Genomic DNA, 18,113 nt, shown 5'->3' with positions numbered 1-18,113 from the left:
TTACCACTTCAATCATTTAACGGAAAACGGTCATCCTCCGGGCCCGCCTCCTCTGCACAATTCACCAAAGAAAGAAGCGGATCTATAGAGGGACACTGCTCTGGGCTGCAGGTATGTATCTTAGTCAGAGACCCTGCATCGGTTTCCTGTTCACCCGCACTATAACCCAGTGTATTGGGTTTAGTGTGGGTGACCAGGAGGACTGTTTTTGACCAACTCTTTTCCAATCCTTCCTACACAGCAACATGTCTTGATTATAACACAAGTGCTTACAATGAGACCCATTTGACCAAGCACATATTGGTAAATTGTGTATCTTCATCTTCGCAGATACTAGAACTAAAGAATGGAAATGTCAGGTTGTAACAATATACTAAACTAAAATTTACAAATGACACATTATATGTCTTATTCAATGCATATTCCACATTCCAAATTCATACAATTCATACATTTTTTGTAACTGCAGTCCTTGAAACCTACATTCAGGGACTGAATGACGCAGAGGGTTGACCCACATGGATCTTAAATGTGGCCCCTATATCTATGGGGCTATACTGCCTTTTGCTTTTAATTTTATGCAGAGGCAAGCAAAGGCTGTGAAAAGATTGTGGCATGCTCCAACACATGTCATATTATAGAGATATTCTATAATACCTTCAGGGGAAAATACAGTCTAACTGCGGAAACACATGCTGAAAGACAGAACACCTATGGACTGCTCTATGGATCCATGTCACAGAGTACCTACAACAAGATGTAACTTTATATAAAAGCACTAACTATATATATATATATATATATATATATATATATATATATTTTTTTTTTTTATCTGCTATTGCAGAAGATATCACACTATTTAGCACACTATAAAATGAGATATACTGTAAAACATTAATCAATTATTTCTATTGTAAATATTGTCATACAAATATCACTAGAAGCACACAAAAGCGAGATAAGATGTCGCGTGTAGAGTTGTGCATCTAGCGTAGATCACATTCATTAGACATGCAGGAGTGTGCTGCGGAAAATATTCTATACAAGTACTTGACAATGCTCTTGATAAGAGAAAACACAGCTGAGGGGATGACTGAGAGGCATTCTAATATCAGAACAAGATCAGGACAAGTCTGAGCAGAACATGTAAAGTAAATGAGCAAATGAAGCCAAGATTTGTCTGTATTATCCACTGGGAATTCACAAAACCAAGCTTTGGTTAATCTGGGGCCCTATTTTCCCACACAGCTTCATTAAATAATAAAGAATTAAACCTAAAACTCTCTTTTATACGGTGAAGAGCACAGCCAATGTCTTAAATGGGCACTGTCCGACTCAAAAACTTTTTATATGTTCTACATCTTGACAAAACATTAACCTTTTTAATATACTTCATTAAAAAAATGATCTCCTTTTTCTAGAAATAAAGACCACTAGGGGCCCTTATACCATCCACAACATAATCCTGCCCAGCTGCATCATCGTCTATGGCTCAGCTGAAGCTCAGGCTGGGACCAAGTCAGGTAAGTAAAGGTAGGACTAGCACTTCTCTGTACTCATCCCTGTCCTATCAGACTGCAGCATGAAAATAATAAGGAGGGAGTAAAAAAAGCAGCCTGCATGATTGGATGAAGAGACACAGCACATCAGACTCAGGGAGGAAGTAAGTGAATACATGGTGAGTGATGGCGGGCTCAGTGCTTGCGTCGGACATGCCTCTTCCTGAGGAGTGGATGTCAGAAAGAGTGAGCTGCAGAACAGAGGGATCTGTTAGCCAAGTACAGAAGCTAGGCACATATAAACATGTAAAGAGTCTACATGACCAAGTACCACATAAGCATTATTTTTACTGTGATATGAGGAGGAACACTTTAAACGAGAAGAAAAAAAAAGAAAAAAACTGCTCATTGTCATCTCATCTCATTGTCATAATGGACATGGAAGGTTTGTATTATAGCAGGAATACTTAAATACAAGATTTAAATTACAACAGTGACTTATGGTAATTGAAATCTGGTCCAAGAGCTAAATTGTGATGTCAACTGGGTCAGATAATCTTCAAAACAGCAGGTCTTGTGGGATGTCCTACAATGTACAGGTTAGTACCTACCAAATGTGGTCCAAGGACAGACAACTGATAAACTGGTGACAGGGGCATGGGTACCCATGCTTACTGATGAAGATGAGCAGAAACTAAATAATAAGAAACTAAAGCTAGTCTGTCTCGTCCATTCTTACAAAAGTTCTATGGTAGCACAAATTGCTGTAAGAATTGTTGATGGTTATGACAGAAAAGTGCCAAAACATATAGGGCATTGTAGGATTCTATGTATGTGGTTATTTAGTCATTGATTGGGCAAAGAACCCATGCTGATCCTATCTTCTGCCTAAAGTGCCAACAGCGCACACATTACCATCTGATTTGGACAATGTAGGAAGGTGGCTTGGTCTGCTCAATCATATGTTCTTTTACATGTGGACAGATGGGACCATGTGAAGTCATCTACCTGGGGAAGAGATGGCACCATGAGAAGTAAGCAAGCTGGAGAAGGCAGTGTGATGTGCTGGGTATTTTTCTCTGAGATTTCTAGTAATCATATATATATATATATATATATATATATATATATATATATACACCCTATATATAAAATTACAAAAATAAGCCCTAGCTGTATTATCGGGGTGGGCTGCAATATAAGCCCTACCCTGAAAATAAGACCTAGGCCAGTGGTCTTCAACCTGCGGACCTCCAGATGTTGCAAAACTACAACTCCCAGCATGCCCGGACAGGCATGCTGGGAGTTGTAGTTTTGCAACATCTGGAGGTCCGCAGGTTGAAGACCACTGACCTAGGCAATGCCCGGGCTGAAAATATTAAAAAACAAACTTTAACTTACCTTCGTCCTCCCTTACCGCGTTGCTAAGGATCCGGCCTCATGGTCCCTCCGCTGTTCTTGCTGCGGTCCTAGGGATGGGAACGTCACAGAGCCTTCAGCCTATCACCGGCCGCAGCGATGTCCCACCTCTGTCGATGATAGGCTGAGCGCATTGTCATGTAAGGAGTCGGCCTGCTTCTTACATGAAAGTCGGCTCAGCCTATCATCGACAGAGGCGGGACATCGCTGCGGCCGGTGATAGGCTGAAGGCTCTGTGACGTTCCCATCCCTAGGACTGCAGCAAGAACAGCGGAGGGACCATGAGGCCAGATCCTTAGCAACGCGGTAACTGAGGACGAAGGTAAGTTAAAGTGTTTTTTTAAATATTTGCAGCCCGGGCACAGGAATACAAAGTACAGCGCAGCAGCTGATAAATTTTTGGCGGGGGAGGGGGGGAGAGATGCAGTGCTCGTGGGTGGCATACGATTAGTACCCCGATGTGAAGAGCAGCTCTTTGCTGATAAACCGGCGGGAGGGGGGGGGGGGGGGATGTTGGGGGGGGGGGCAGAGCTGCGCCCATAACATGTAAATAAAGCCCTACCCTGAAAATAAGCCCTAGTGTGTTTTTGGTGACTAAAATTAATATAAGACCCGGTCTTTTTTCGGAGAAACACGGTATATATATGTATATATATATATATATATATATATATATATATATATATTGACATGTGTCACCTACACTGTGAAGACTAAGTACCACCCATCATGGCAATAGTATTCCTATTGGCAATAGCTTCTTTCTGATGGATAATAATCCCTACTATGCTGCAAAGATCCTTCAAGGTTTGAGGGACATGACAAAAAGGTCAATGTGTTAACTTCACGATAAAAACAAGCAATCTCCAGGTAGCAGAGCGGGATCAATGGAAGCGCTGAGACCAGATAAGAAGTTAAAAGGATTTATTTCCCATAATGCAACGCGTTTCACGGTCACCCGCTTCCTCAGGATGCCTGAGGAAGCAGGTGACCGTGAAACGCGTTGCATTATGGGAAATAAATCCTTTTAACTTCTTATCTGGTCTCAGCGCTTCCATTGATCCCGCTCTGCTACTTGGAGATTGCTTGTTTTTATCGTGATTCTATTTCAGCGGGACGAAGCTGCAGAGACCCTTTGATGATACACCCTGTTCCATTGTTGTACTTGGTTGGAGTACAACTTCATGTGGTAAGCGCAATTCACACTTAGCGTTACCAACTCACCTTTGGTGTTACACTACGGAGCGCATCCGTTTGTCCTTTTTTTTTATTTCAATGTGTTAACTTGGCCTCCATATTTCCTGCACCTATATGTATGAATGAGTATATCCTCTAACTTTTCATTTTATTAAAAACTATTCTAAACTAGGAATGAATATATTCAATATACTCTCATTTCTCTTTCATGGTTTCATGAAATGCCCCTTTCCTACTATATCTTATAAAACTTAACAAGATTTGTCAGTCTAGTCACTTGTGGTAAATGTGGTTGTCGAAATGGGCTTTATTAAAAGCTGTAGTTGGCTCCATAAGATCATGAGTCACTGACACCACTGAACCGAATAAAAACGCACAGTATGTCCAGCTGAGCAGAACCAGAACATACTGTTTTAGAGGGTGAAAAGTTTGAAATGTGAAAATGTCGTTTCCGTATTGGTCACAGAACAGAGAAATGTTTTGAGTTGCTGTGCATTCATCTGTTATGATCTGTTTCCAAATGTAGCTTGTGGTCAGATGTAACCACAGAACAGCATATTAAAGTTTCCTCTGGGGCCAAAGCGAATCATTACCAGACCTCTCCAATTAATCTCATTCCTCATTCTGTGATCTTCATTTTGACAGGGAGAACAGGTGAGTAAAAAGAGCATGGATTTAGCAGGTCTTTTACCAATAATAGTCGATTTTTCATCCAAACACCTAAAATCTCATAGTCAATAGCTTGACCAGGCTTAGGCTGGGTTCACACTACATTTTTCAACTACGGTTCCCGCATACGTTTTCTATCAAAAACTGTATGGGGAAAAAAAACGGATGGAACAGTATGGGAAAAAGTAAACCGTATGCATTTTTAAACAGTATACTGTTTATAAAAGTGCATACAATTCCGTCAGTTTTTATAGAAAAATAAAACATACGTTTTTGAAAATTTTGTCCATTTTTAATGGGAGGGACGTTTTTTAAACCGGAGTCAAAACCGTGGTTGACCACGATTTTGTCTCCAGTTTAAAAACCGTACTGCAACCACATACGTTTTTTTTAACATGGACGTCAATGGGATAACGCACATGTATACGGTTCCATACGGGAAAAAAGTATACGTTTTTACTTTGCACATGCGCATTTTAATCCTAAAGTACCCACCCAAGACCCCTCCCATTAAAAATGGACAAAATTTTCAAAAACGTATGTTTTTTTTGTATAAAAACGGACGGAACAGTATGCACTAAAAAACAGTATATTGTTTAAAAACGCATACGGTTTACTTTTTCCCATACTGTTCCATCCGTTTTTTTCCCATACGGTTTTTGATAGAAAATGTATGCGGGAACCGTAGTTGAAAAACGTAGTGTGAACCCAGCCTTAGTAGATCTAGACATTAATGTGGATGGTAAGTAGGATCCAAACAGGACTGGAAACTATCCATGGAATATGCAGCTATCTTGCTTTTGGTATGTCCAACCACCATGTTATAACAGATAATTGTGACAAGCCGCCCACTATGATGACTTTTAACAATTGTCCATAGCGATGTTACTGCAAAATGTTTCCTCCTGCTACTAGGACTGATAGTCACACTAGGTTTTGCTGTGACTCACAAGAAAAACTCAATAATCACCATGGATATAAATCTTTTAGAACAATTCACAGTAATACCATCTATATCATTAAAGGGGTACTCCGGTGGGAAACTTTTTTTTTTTTAAATCAACTGGTGCCAGAAAGTTAAACAGATTTGTAAATTACTTCTATTAAAAAAAATCTTAATCATTCCAGTACTTATTAGCTGCTGAATACTACAGAGGAAATTATTTTCTTTTTGGAACACAGAGCTCTCTGCTGATATCATGACCACAGTGCTCTCTACTGACATATCTATCCATTTTAAGAACTGTCCAGAGTAGGAGAAAATCCTCATAGCAAACATATGATGCTCTGGTCAGTTCCTAAAATGGACAGAGATTTCAGCAGAGAGCACTGTTCTCGTGATTCAGCAGAGAGATCTGTGTTCCAAAAAGAAAAGAATTTCCTCTGTAGTATTTAGCAGCTAATTAGTACTGGAAGGATTAAGATTTTTTTTTAATAGAAGTAATTTACAAATCTGTTTAACTTTCTGGCACCAGTTGATCTAACCCCTTAAGGACCAGCCCAAATAAACCTGTACTCCCCTGAAAGACCAGGGATGTCTGTCTTTATTAGAGAATAACTCTGGTAACGTTTTGCCAATCACGATAATTCTGACATTGTTTTTTTGTCACAAGTTGTCCTTCATGTACATAGTAAAAATAAGCCGATATCATTTGTAGTTTTTTTTTTACAATGCAAAAAATCATGACATTTAAAAAAAAATTACGATTTTTTGCTATTTTAACACTAACAGGTTGGATATATTTATACTTACTGACCAAATAGTTTATGAAACTTATACTTTCAGATGTCTACTTTATTTTGACAGCATTTTTTTTTGTTTTTAATTAACATTTTAAATTAATTAGAAGCCTAAGAATTTAACTTGAAATTTAGAAAAATTAGAAAATTTGAAAAATACATCTTTTTTTATGTGCTATGCAAGGTTTGCAGAAGTTTGAAGGTAGTAGAACATAGGAACACCCCCCCCCCCCCCCCAAATGAAAAACTAGACCCCTCAAGGTATTCGCTAGGGGGTACAGTGAGTATTTTAACACCATAGTTTTTGGCAGGAATTATTACAAAGTCAGTGTTAAAAATTCGAAATTTGCATTTTTTTCACAAATGAATCATTTGGGGGGCATATTTTTTGTACATCACTTCTGATATTGCAAGAAATGCACCCTATATTTTATTAAGCTGCTCGGCCCGTGTTTGGAAATACTCCCGCTTAGGCCATATTTGGTTCCTTGGCGGCGTGGTAGGACCCAGAAGGAGAGGAGCGCCATTTGGCTTTCAGGGCATCATTATATGAATAGTCCCTATTCATACTGCGTTTCTGCAGTATAGGTGTCCGTTGTCATGTGAAAAAAGGGATCCAATGTATACGGTAGCCGTCTCGTTCAGAAATAAATGGAGCTGCTACAGTACACGTCAGCAACACTCTTTTTGACATGATGCTGACGGATACCTCTAACACTGTGGAAATGCAGTATGAACGGGATGCAGTGTAGGGTCACATAGAGCACATCCGCAGCATATTTCACACTGCCCCCCGGCAGTCACAAGGGCGAGATCACTGCTGCAGCTGGGTAGCTCAGTGTGACCGCTCATGACTGCCGGCGGGAAATCCGACGCTATTAGTGGACACACAAAGCTACCCAGCTGCAGCAGGGAGCTCATTATTGTGACTGTTGGCAGGCATCCGCAGCATGTAATATGCTGAGGATGTGCGCTGTGTGATACTACACATTATACATTTTTTTTTAAATTATATTTTCTTAATAAATGTGTTTTTATTTTTACCCTTTTTTAAACTTTTTTTTACCCTTTTTTAAACTTTTTTTTACCCTTTTTTTATACTTATTGTTTTTATACACTTTTATTTATTTAATATTTTTTTTCACTTTTTTTTTTGCTTTGGAATACTTAGTATTCCAAAGCATTGCAGATATATGCTGTCTGTTAGTTTTACACTAGCAGGCAGCATATCAGGACGTGCCTCTGCGGGGTGCTGCAGGGGGGACAGAGGGAGCTCCCTCCCTCTGTCATAACACTTACAGCCCGCGGTCACTTCTGACCGCGGCTGTAAGGGTAAAACTGCCGGGACCAAAGTTTTCTTCGGGCCCGGCAGTGCGGCAGGGTCCCGGCTGTGTGTTACAGCCGAGTCCCTGCCGTGATCTCGTGGGTGCACTGGGCAGCACCCACGAGAACCATGGACGAGTATACACATCCTGGTGTGGGAACGTTCATCCTGCTTGGACGTGTATACACGTCCATGGTCGTTAAGGGGTTAAAAAAAAAAGTTTTCCACCGGAGTACCCCTTTAAGTGGCTTAAAGAGTCAATTGAATAAAGTAGCAAGTCCCAGATGAACTTCTCACTGGGAAACATTGTAATTCCTCAAGTTCTCAATCAAATAAAAAATGGTCCATCTTGAGCAGCATGTGCCAACCACATGGTCCACATTTAGAGAGTGTTAGGCATGGTGCTTAGATTAAATCATAAGTATATCTATGACAAACTAGGCTTAATTTGGAAAGCCTAAACAATTTAGAGCCAAGGGTTGTTAACAGCTTATTTATAAAGATAATGGGTTTGTAGATATTTCCATTCTATATTTCCACCTGTTCCATAAAAATCAAGTAAATCATAATTTACTAAGACAATTAATGCTTTGTTGTGACAGTGGGAACATGTGCATAATGTTGTGGGAATGAGTACAAATTGTTTGCCGAAAAATCACTGCACTTGAGCAAAATTGAAGATCTTTGCAATACTAAAGGAATTTTATTACATTATCCAAATTAAATCTATGGTCATGGCACAGAGCATGTACAGGGGAAGATAGAATCCCTATAGTTCTGCATTAAGGGGGTACTTTGCCCCTAGACATCTTATCCCCTATCCAACCCCCGCGATCTCTCCTGCAGCCCCCCGTGTCATCTGCTGCACGGAGCGATATTACAGCTAAGGTGAAGTGGATCCACTGTACCTGTGTGGATGATGACATGGGCCGTACCAGGAGCAGAGTCTAAAGTGCCGCTGGTTTTCACCAGAGCCGCAAAGCGGGATGGACTTGCTGCAGCAGAGGTGTAAAGTGGTACTGGAAGCATGAGGCAACACGTAGTGAGGACAGACAGGAGGTCAGGGCTGGCGGCACAGGAGCAGGGACAGGATACGTAGCAATAGGGTCTGATACATGCAAGGCAAGACACAAACTGAACACTTTCTCTTAGGCTGATAAGGCACAAAGTTCCAGCAAGGATCAAAAGGATGTGCCTGTACTTATAGGGTCATGGAGAAGCAATAAAATGTGTAATGTCCATTTAAATTTCACAGAGCCGGAGCGAGCGTGCCCTAGGAGGCGGGGACAAAGATTGTCCAACAGTCTTCTTTTGGGTGGTGTATAAGGCATCCGGCATAGGTGAACTCCGCCTAGATCTTGACGCAACTGATGTCATAACTGATGACAACGTGCATCAGTTGTATGGCATCTGGCGTCCATTGTTTCTGGACGGTGGACAGAGGAACGCAGCATGTCCTTCCGGCATGTCCAACCATCCGGCATCATAATCCAACCATCTCACAATTGTGATGCTGGATGATTGTGAGTTGTCCCATTGAAATGAATAGGATTAGTTCTAGCATCAGTTTCCATCCGGTGCACGCTAGGAGACTATGCCGGACGCTGTACATATGTGAACCCAGCCTTACAGTTCTGTACAGCACAGAACAGTTAATACGGTTGTGTGTATAAGGCCTAAAGGAGTGGACCAACATATCTAAAAACCTAGTCAATTAAATAACACTGTCATTAAAACTCAAGGTACTCCTTAAGGTAAATAAAACAATCTTTCAAATGCACTTTGTTTTAAAAAAAAGTTTTCTATGTTTTATTTGTGTTTAAAAAAGCTGCCACTAGATGTCTCCCTACTTGTCCAGAGCACAATTCCCCCATCTCTTGCACAGACTTTGGACTCCTGCTGGCCTGGCAGAAGTCCAAAATCAGGAAATTCAGTCTGGAGTGTTGAGAGACGATGTCACGCCTGCTGGGGAACGCCCCTTCCCAGTCTGTGAATCAGACTGAGACTGAGCAGAAAATACAGAGCAATATCAAGGTAGGAAACTAACAAATAATAAAAATAAAGGCAGGGGGTGGTTTATCATGATGGGGGCAGTGACATGGGAGGATTATAAAATTAAGCAAGATCATGACAGGTACTCTTTAACCAATCTGTTTCGAGATTAGGCTTAAAACAGATAGAAAACTTGAAGTTGAGTTCATAAAAAGTTTTCTCAATTTATCCAACTGTTTTTAGAGCTCAACCATATCAAACATCAGAGGAATCAAACACTCTAAAGACTTTTGAAGCACCATATCCACCCACAGACACTTAAATGGAGGGGTTGTAGACATACCAGTCGTGCCTCGTCAGGGCATGACAGAAACAATGATAAAATAAGTTAGACTGGACATAGCAGGGAGAAATGTGCTACAAAAAAGTCAAAACACAAAGTCAAACAGAACTTAAATCTTTAAAGCTGAGGTTTTTATATATAAACTAGGATGATGAAATACAAAAAAAAAAAAAAACAGTAAATTCTATAATCACCTCAAAACCCCAAAACACAATTGCTCAGATTTATCAAGCTTTGTGAGAGAAAAACTCACCTTTCACTTTACCAGAGCTTGTTAGCTGAGCTGTGATTGGTTGCTGTGGGAAAATCACTCCAGTTTTTCTCTCACATAGTTTGATAAATCTGGGCCAACATGTGAATAAAAACAGAAAAACTTCTGTTGCCCCACATAGTACATAGTGTACTCTTTGCAGTACTTGCACTTTTTAGGCATGCCATTTGCCATGGTTTTTATATTGCCAGAATGGTGCTACTCTTTGCTGTAACATTTTGTAGCATTTTCAGGTGCCCTCAAAAGCAACAAAGGCAAAACCACAGTGACATGATCCTCTCCTAGTGACTGTTCAGATTTTATGAGGGATTACTGTAATATGCGCTTTCTTGATTTACATACGAAGATTACTATAGGACTATGTTGTAAAATGCTGGATATTAATATACACATATTCTTTAGTCTCCCTTTATGTATCTCATGAGGGATTTTCTAATGTTTTCAATGTCTTTTCTATGTTTGATTTAAATTATTTTTGAAAGGGGTTAATACATGTCCCCTTAGTTGCACCTGAAGCCGTAATGTGACCTCCATTTAAGAAAGCCTCCGTTAGTCAATCCCTTGCAACTAAGAGTGTGAATTTGTGAACTCTCAAACGAAGAAAAAAGCAATGGATCCAGCAGATGAAGCAAAATCTTATCTTTTGTTTATTTAATCATCCATGCAAACAGACAGTTGACATCAGCAGCCGGAACGCTGATGCGTTTCTGGCACCTTGGCACCCTTAATCAGCCATGATTAAGAGTGCTTAGGCACCAGAAACTCATCAGGGTTCCCGCTGCTCATGTCAACTGTCTGTTTGCACGGATGATTAAACAAACAAGGACAAAATGTTACTGCAATGGCTGGATCCATTGCTTATTTCTTTGTTTGAGAGTTTCCGGTTCCTGAGATCAAGGATACAGGATCTGCGCGTTAATCGGGATTCTATCTCAGGGTTAACTGGATAAACTTATCTTGTGCTGTGCATTTGTGAACACCTGAAACGCGTCACATGACACTGACCAATTCCTGATGCTGGTTTAAATATATAAATCCTTGAAATTGCACTGGACTTCATTATTATCAGAAATGGTAATACCAAAATTATAAATGTATAACTGTATCTAAAGGTAATTCTATTGATAGTGGAAGCTAAGAAGACATGCAGCTTGTTCTGGACAGATAAAAACAACACAGACATAAATATGATGATAAGGGCTGGCGGGGAAGAAGATGCAGACAGAGATGACCAGGCAGTCACTGACTGGGATACAAATAGAAATACAGATATAGCAAGAGACATAGAAAGTCTGCACCGTCTGGAAACATATGCGTGTGATGGGGCACCTACAACAGGTCATACACAGGTGCAGACATCTATGGGGCCATGGGGAGCACGCAGACATGTATTGACAAAAGCAGATTAAACTAGAGCACTGACACATGGACAACCCTAGGGTTACAGGCCTAAGAGAGAGCAATCATTTGTGTGGCAAGCAGCTGAATGAGTTGGCCATAAATATCCCCATTTCATCTCATGCGTAAACAACGCCAAAGTAAACTCTGCATATCAACACTTCTATACTATTATAATAAGTATAATTGAATTTATGTTTACCCTTCCTACTCCTAAATATTTATTCTATTCTTCTGCATGAGCATGTTCATTATTTATGGTATGCTACTGGGAGCAAAGGATTAACACTCATGTTCCATTGCTAAGAAAATGGCTAAAGAAAAAAAGAGATAAAGTAATGCCATAAAAGTTATATAAAATAGTCGCCTCCTAGGGCATTTGATGACATTTGTCCTGACATTTGATGCAAGCACTGCTTGTGAGAAGACACCACACCCCTTATGCCTGAGGCCATCATGACTGGTGGGTGTACCTTTGATTTGTGAAACATTTACCTGTTTTGATCTAGCTTTATAATATCTAATTATATACTGATTGTAATCATTTATGGATTTATTGTATTTATTTGTAATCTATAAAGCAGATATACTGTACCTCTTCAAGTGATGTGTTCTGGATGTTGAGTAGGTAACGTCTTGCAGTGAAGTAATAAAAAGCTTGTTGCAATGAAGGATTATTTATAACTAATATATTTTAGAACTTTTCTTTCATTGCCAAGAACAATGTACCAGCATTGTTCCAACAAGTCTCTATGACTTCACTTCTGACAGTCCCTTAATATAACTCACCCTATACTTAGGTTGTACTTTTCTTTTTAAGTTTTCATATGAAAAAACATCTGCCCAACAGCAATGAACTTAAAACCACTATGGAAACTTCAATAATATTATTTATCACAAGGTATCTTTCAAAGCTGTCTACAAATCTCCCTTTTTAGCAGGATGTGGGCATAATATCTATTGTGAGCAGCAGACACAACAGGGAAACATGGATCAGACAGGTTGGAATGTAAAACCTCCAATCCTGTTGTATCCATCGTGATTAGTAGTGCCAAGTGCTTATGGGGCAGTCAGGACAGGTAGCTGACAGCTGAAATCATGTCTACAGTCAGCCATAGGCTACATCTACTTTGGGCTTAAAGAGGTATTCCACCCCTATACATCTTATTCCCTTTCCAAAGGATAGGGGATAAGATGTCTTATCATGGGAGTCCCGCTGCTGGGGACCCCCATAATCTCCGCGCTGCACCCCGCTTTCATTTAGAGCCTCAAATTCAGCGCCGGAGGCTCGTGACATCACGGCTGCACCCCGCTCGTGATGTCACGGCCACGCCCCCTTAATGAAAGTCTATGGGAGGGGGTATGATGGCCGTCACGCCCCTTCCCATAGACTTGCATTCAGGGGGCTTGGCCATAACGTCATGAGCGGGGCATGACCGTGACGTCACGAGTCTCTGCGCCCCATCGCTAGTCATTCAGCACGGAGCGAATTTTGGGGTGCCGCAGCCAAGTCTGGGGTGCCGCAGCCAAGATTGCGGGGGTCCCCAGCGGCAGGACCCAAGTGATTAGACATCTTATTCCCTATCCTTTGGGTAGGGGATAAGATGTCTAGGGACAGAGTACCCCTTTAAGTCGTGATATGATTAACACTGCAGCAAAATGTAAAGTATGCAATCCTAGTGCAACAGCAGGACAACCCACCGTGGAATAATAATGATACAACAATAAAAATAAAAAATAAAATAATTATTATTAATCTAGTTCCAACATATTCCACAGCACTTCACAATTTGGCGGGTACAAATAAAGACATATCAGAGATTACTCGCATTCTTCTACTAATGTCACAGCTACTCTGTCTCTGATTATTAAGTCAATTTGTGTGAAGATGACAGCACCTTGGCAGTCTCAAAGTCCTAGCACTGTGATTATCTAATAATCAGAAATCTTACTAAACTTGGTAGTGGGAAAAAGACAGGATGCATTAAAGGGAATTATCAAAGAGAAGTTGTGATCAACAGATATCTATCTAGCTGTGCAAATGTGGAACAGTGAACTTGTGAAAATATGGAGATCTGTGCCCCTGTGGGCCTGGAAGCCATCTATTTTGGCACTATTAAAGCTGTCCACCAATAAAACTGTTCCCTTTGTAGTAGGGATGTCCCGATACAGTTCGAGTTCGAGTATGAGTACCAATACTATTTTTTTAAGTACTCGCCGACACCAGTTACCAATACTTTTTTCTATGTCATGTGACAGGTTTTTTTTCAATGGGTAAAAGTTTTTTTTTTTTAAGTTTTTTTTAGAGGAAAGGCTTTTTTATATTAAAAAACAAATATATATTTTATTTAAAAGGGGGGAGGTAAACTTTTATAAGGGTGAGGGGTTAATTCACATTTATTATTTATTTATTTTTAATAATTTTTTTTCACTTTTACATGCAATCTGTATATTGCATACACTGATCAATGATATTCCATAGTATAGCATTGATCAGCCTTATCGGAGCTCCTTTACTACTGCCTGCCATGGCTAGCAGCAGTAAAGGAGCGGCGATTGGATGGCACGGAGCAGGGTAAGGGACCTTCAGCTGTCCTCACAGCTGATCGGGACACCGCGATTTCACTGCAATGATCCCGATTAGCATTCCTGAGCTAACCGGCAGTTAACTTCAGGACCTTTAGACACCACGATCGTTTGATTGCGGCAACTATAGGGTCAATGCCGGACATCCCCGCGATCGGTGATGTTCGGCATTAGCCACAGGTCCCGGCTATGAGGCGCGCTCAGCTGCTGGGCGCACTGCATAGTTTGGCACCTCCATGATACCTGCCAGCGAGGGTCCTGCCGGCGAGTATTGGATTAGGTATCGGGGACCTTTGTACAAGTACTCGTGCAAATGTCCAATATCGGTCCCGATACCAGTATCGGGATCGGGACATTGCTACTTTGTAGGTCTCCTAGGCTATGTTCACACGATGGAAATTCCGGATGGAATTTCATTTCTGCATACATTTAGAGCCAATACACTTTAATGGGATTCCGCTGTCCCATTCACACAGAATTTCTGCATCTGTCTTTCCACTGCAGAAATGCTGCTTTCTCCATTTAGCACAAAGAAAGGTCCTACCCTAAATTTGTGCGGAATTCTAATGCGGAATCCCATTGAAGTCAATGGGTCTTTTTTTTCCCACCCAAATGTGAAATTGATGCAGATTTTGTGCAGAATTTGCACGGATTTCGCACGAAATGTAACCAAAGCAATGAAAGAAAAGCCCCATTTTCCATACACTGAGAATTCATGCGGAATTCCACATATATGCAGAATTCATGTGGAATTCCGGGTCCGCATCATTTGGTCGGAATTCCGCTTTATGCAAAAATTCTGACGTGTGAACATAGCCTTAAAGGGGTACTCTGCCCCTAAACATCTTATCCCCTATCCAAAGGATAGGGGATAAGATGTCTGATCGCGGGGGTCCCTCCGCTGGGAACCCCCACGATCTCTCCTGCAGCACCCCCCCTCATCTGGTGCACGGAGCGAGCTTTGCTCCTTGCCTGATGACTGGCGATGCAGGGGCTGGAGGATCATGACGTTATGGCTCTGCCCCCCTCGTGATGTTACACCCCGCCCCCATCAATGATGTAACCCCCCCCTGCGATCAGACATCTTATCCCCTATCCTTTGGATAGAGGATAAGATGTCAAGGTGTGGAGTACCCCTTTAAACTTCTGTACTTGTTGGACTGTACACTTGTGGGACTGTGGCGTCTACATTTTGCATTATCTGGTCACTATTTGGGCTCAGAAGTTCTGCGCCTATGCTCCACAGTTATACAGGAATTTTTATTGTGCAGAGAAATGATTAAGATTAGAAAGATTTCTACTTAGGCTAAGAATGTTCTTAAAGTCTGAGAATACCTACTTACAGAACATCATAAGTAACTATCCAGACGTCAGAAGATACTACTGCGATGAAACAAGGACGTTTCAGAACTGTAAAAAATGTCTCAGCAAAGTATTTCAAGTAGGTGAAGCCCCCGAGCAAACATGTGAGCTGTGGCCGCAGGAGTCCCAGAAGTGCACCACCTGAGGTTAACCACAAGATGGATTTCATAGTTTGGTTTGATGTCCCTCACTGTCAGAAATAATATACATGTAAATCTGTGGGGCCTTGTAACAATGACAGCAATGGTATACACCAATTCCTTACATGTTTAATACTGAACAAGGAGAAAAAGAAGGAATCAATGAGGTTATGTGAATGTGCAACTCTTTGCTATGTACATCAAAACGATTTACCTACAGAACCGTCCTAACTCAAGATACATTCTAAATTTAGTATAAGTGCCACAGAGTCAATGCTATAAACTATGTCTGTACCCATTTACTGTATTATAATATAAACTCATACCAACTGGGACTAGAGGTACAGTAGGTACTGTCCATGATTTACACGGGCATTAATGAATACTATATAATAGGTGCAGTAAAAGGTAAGAAGATCAGAACCAGATGGTAGGAAAGCAGAAATGACTCCCTTAGGTTTGCATTTTTTTTTTAAATAAACTTTGTAATAAAAGGGACAGGAATATTATTTTTAATAATAATAATATTTATTATTATAATAATAATTATTATTATAATTATTAGTTTAAATAATAATAATAATTATTATTATTATTATTAATAATAAACAATACTGTCTGTAATCAACAATAGTATTCAGATAAATTGATTGTTTATCTATTGCATCTATTGTAATTGATTCTGTATTACAGCATCTCATACAACTACATTACTTATATTAAATAAAGGGTAATAGGATTTCCTATTCTCAACTACTCAACCTGCTATCTTTTCTATATCTTTAACCCTGAGGCATGGTGTATAAATTGGTGTTCCCTAACCTGAGGCTCTCCAGCTGTTGCAAAACTACAACTTCCAGCATGCTCTGACAGCCGTAGGCTGTCAGAGCATGCTGGGAGTTGTAGTTTTGCAACAGCTGGAGAGCCTTAGGTTGGGAAATACTGTTACATATAATAGAAACAATATGAAAGCAGTATACAGCTTAGCTTTGTTCTTTCTGCACAAGGGACAAAAAAAACTCAAATTTGCAATATTATGTTAAATTATAATATTATCCTAAATTTTTAAGATTAGCATAAAATGCTGTGGTCTAATAATTCCGTATATACAAGCATATCAAATAATATTCAATAGTATAATATATATATATATATATATATATATATATCTACAGATATATATATATATATATGTATATATATATATATATATATATATGTATTGGGGGGGAAAAAAAATCCTGGCAGTTAGAGAGTTAAGCTGAGCCACTGTTTGATGATGGTTTCATCCTTAATGCTTTGATCAGATAAATAATCCGATCACAATTGAATTTCATTGGAAGATTCCTAAAATATGTTTTGGAAATGTTGACAGCTGGTAAACAGAAATCTTCACACTTGACAGTCCTTGACACAGTGTTTACTAAACAGGGTGACTCCCGGCTGTTGCAAAACTACAACTCCCAGCATGCCCGGACAGCCTTTGGCTGTCCGGGCATGCTGGGAGTTGTAGTTTTGCGACAGCCAGAGACAAGTTGTTCGGAAAACACCTAATCTGACAAAGCATTGAGCAGCCTAATGTTATTATGGGGTACCCCATCATACACTGCCATGGCCATTGGGTTACGAGAATTGATGTATTTAACCCTTTCCTTCCCAGGACAAGTGGTTATGTCACAGGGACCGGTTATCCCTTTGTAACAAACTTTGTAACAAAAAAAAAAAAAAAAGCTCTATTGTGAACTGTGTGTCCTGAAGCATAAACAGTGTCGCCAGGATAGTAAGAAAGAAGACCTACAATGGGGTACAGTAAATGGACTCACCGCTTGCACTAGGTCCGCAGCAAAGCAGGCAGCAAGAACCAGCAGGCAAATTCTGCAAGGTAAATATACAGAAGTATTATAACGCCTGGTGTCATAGTGCCCCCCATATGAGTACACAAAACAGCAGAATGCCCAGAAAGGTAACACAAGTACTCACCGTGCCCTCATCTCTTGTAGTGACCGACTGGCAGCCAGCAACCCCCTCCCCTACTTTCTTCCGCAGTTACAGTGGTCTGTCCCGGGGGCTCATTGAAAGCTTCTCCGCGGAGCTCTGAAAAGTATGTCTGGTGGGGGTGTCCGGGGGGGGAAAAAAACTGCAAGAAAGACAGAAAGGGCACAGAGCGTTA

General features: G+C 40.4%; 1 protein-coding gene across 2 annotated transcripts in view; it reads right to left on the bottom strand.

The window, feature by feature from the left end:
* COL4A6 (collagen type IV alpha 6 chain) overlaps positions 1–18,077 on the bottom strand; it is a 267,855-nt gene extending 249,778 nt beyond the window's left edge. For both annotated transcript variants that reach the window (XM_056538783.1, XM_056538784.1), the window contains exons 1-2: positions 17,924–18,077; positions 17,767–17,818 (exon numbers count right to left, since the gene is read on the bottom strand). In XM_056538783.1, the coding sequence (XP_056394758.1) occupies positions 17,767–17,818; positions 17,924–17,934 (63 nt within the window). In that variant the 5' untranslated portion in view covers positions 17,935–18,077. The remainder of the gene's footprint in view (positions 1–17,766; positions 17,819–17,923) is intronic.
* Positions 18,078–18,113: the final 36 nt, after the last annotated feature.

The sequence above is a fragment of the Hyla sarda genome, chromosome 9, assembly GCF_029499605.1.
Source record: "Hyla sarda isolate aHylSar1 chromosome 9, aHylSar1.hap1, whole genome shotgun sequence".
Classification (NCBI taxonomy): Eukaryota; Metazoa; Chordata; class Amphibia; order Anura; family Hylidae; genus Hyla; species Hyla sarda.
Note: the sequence above shows the minus strand (reverse complement) of the source record. Positions and strands in the feature narration are given on the sequence as shown.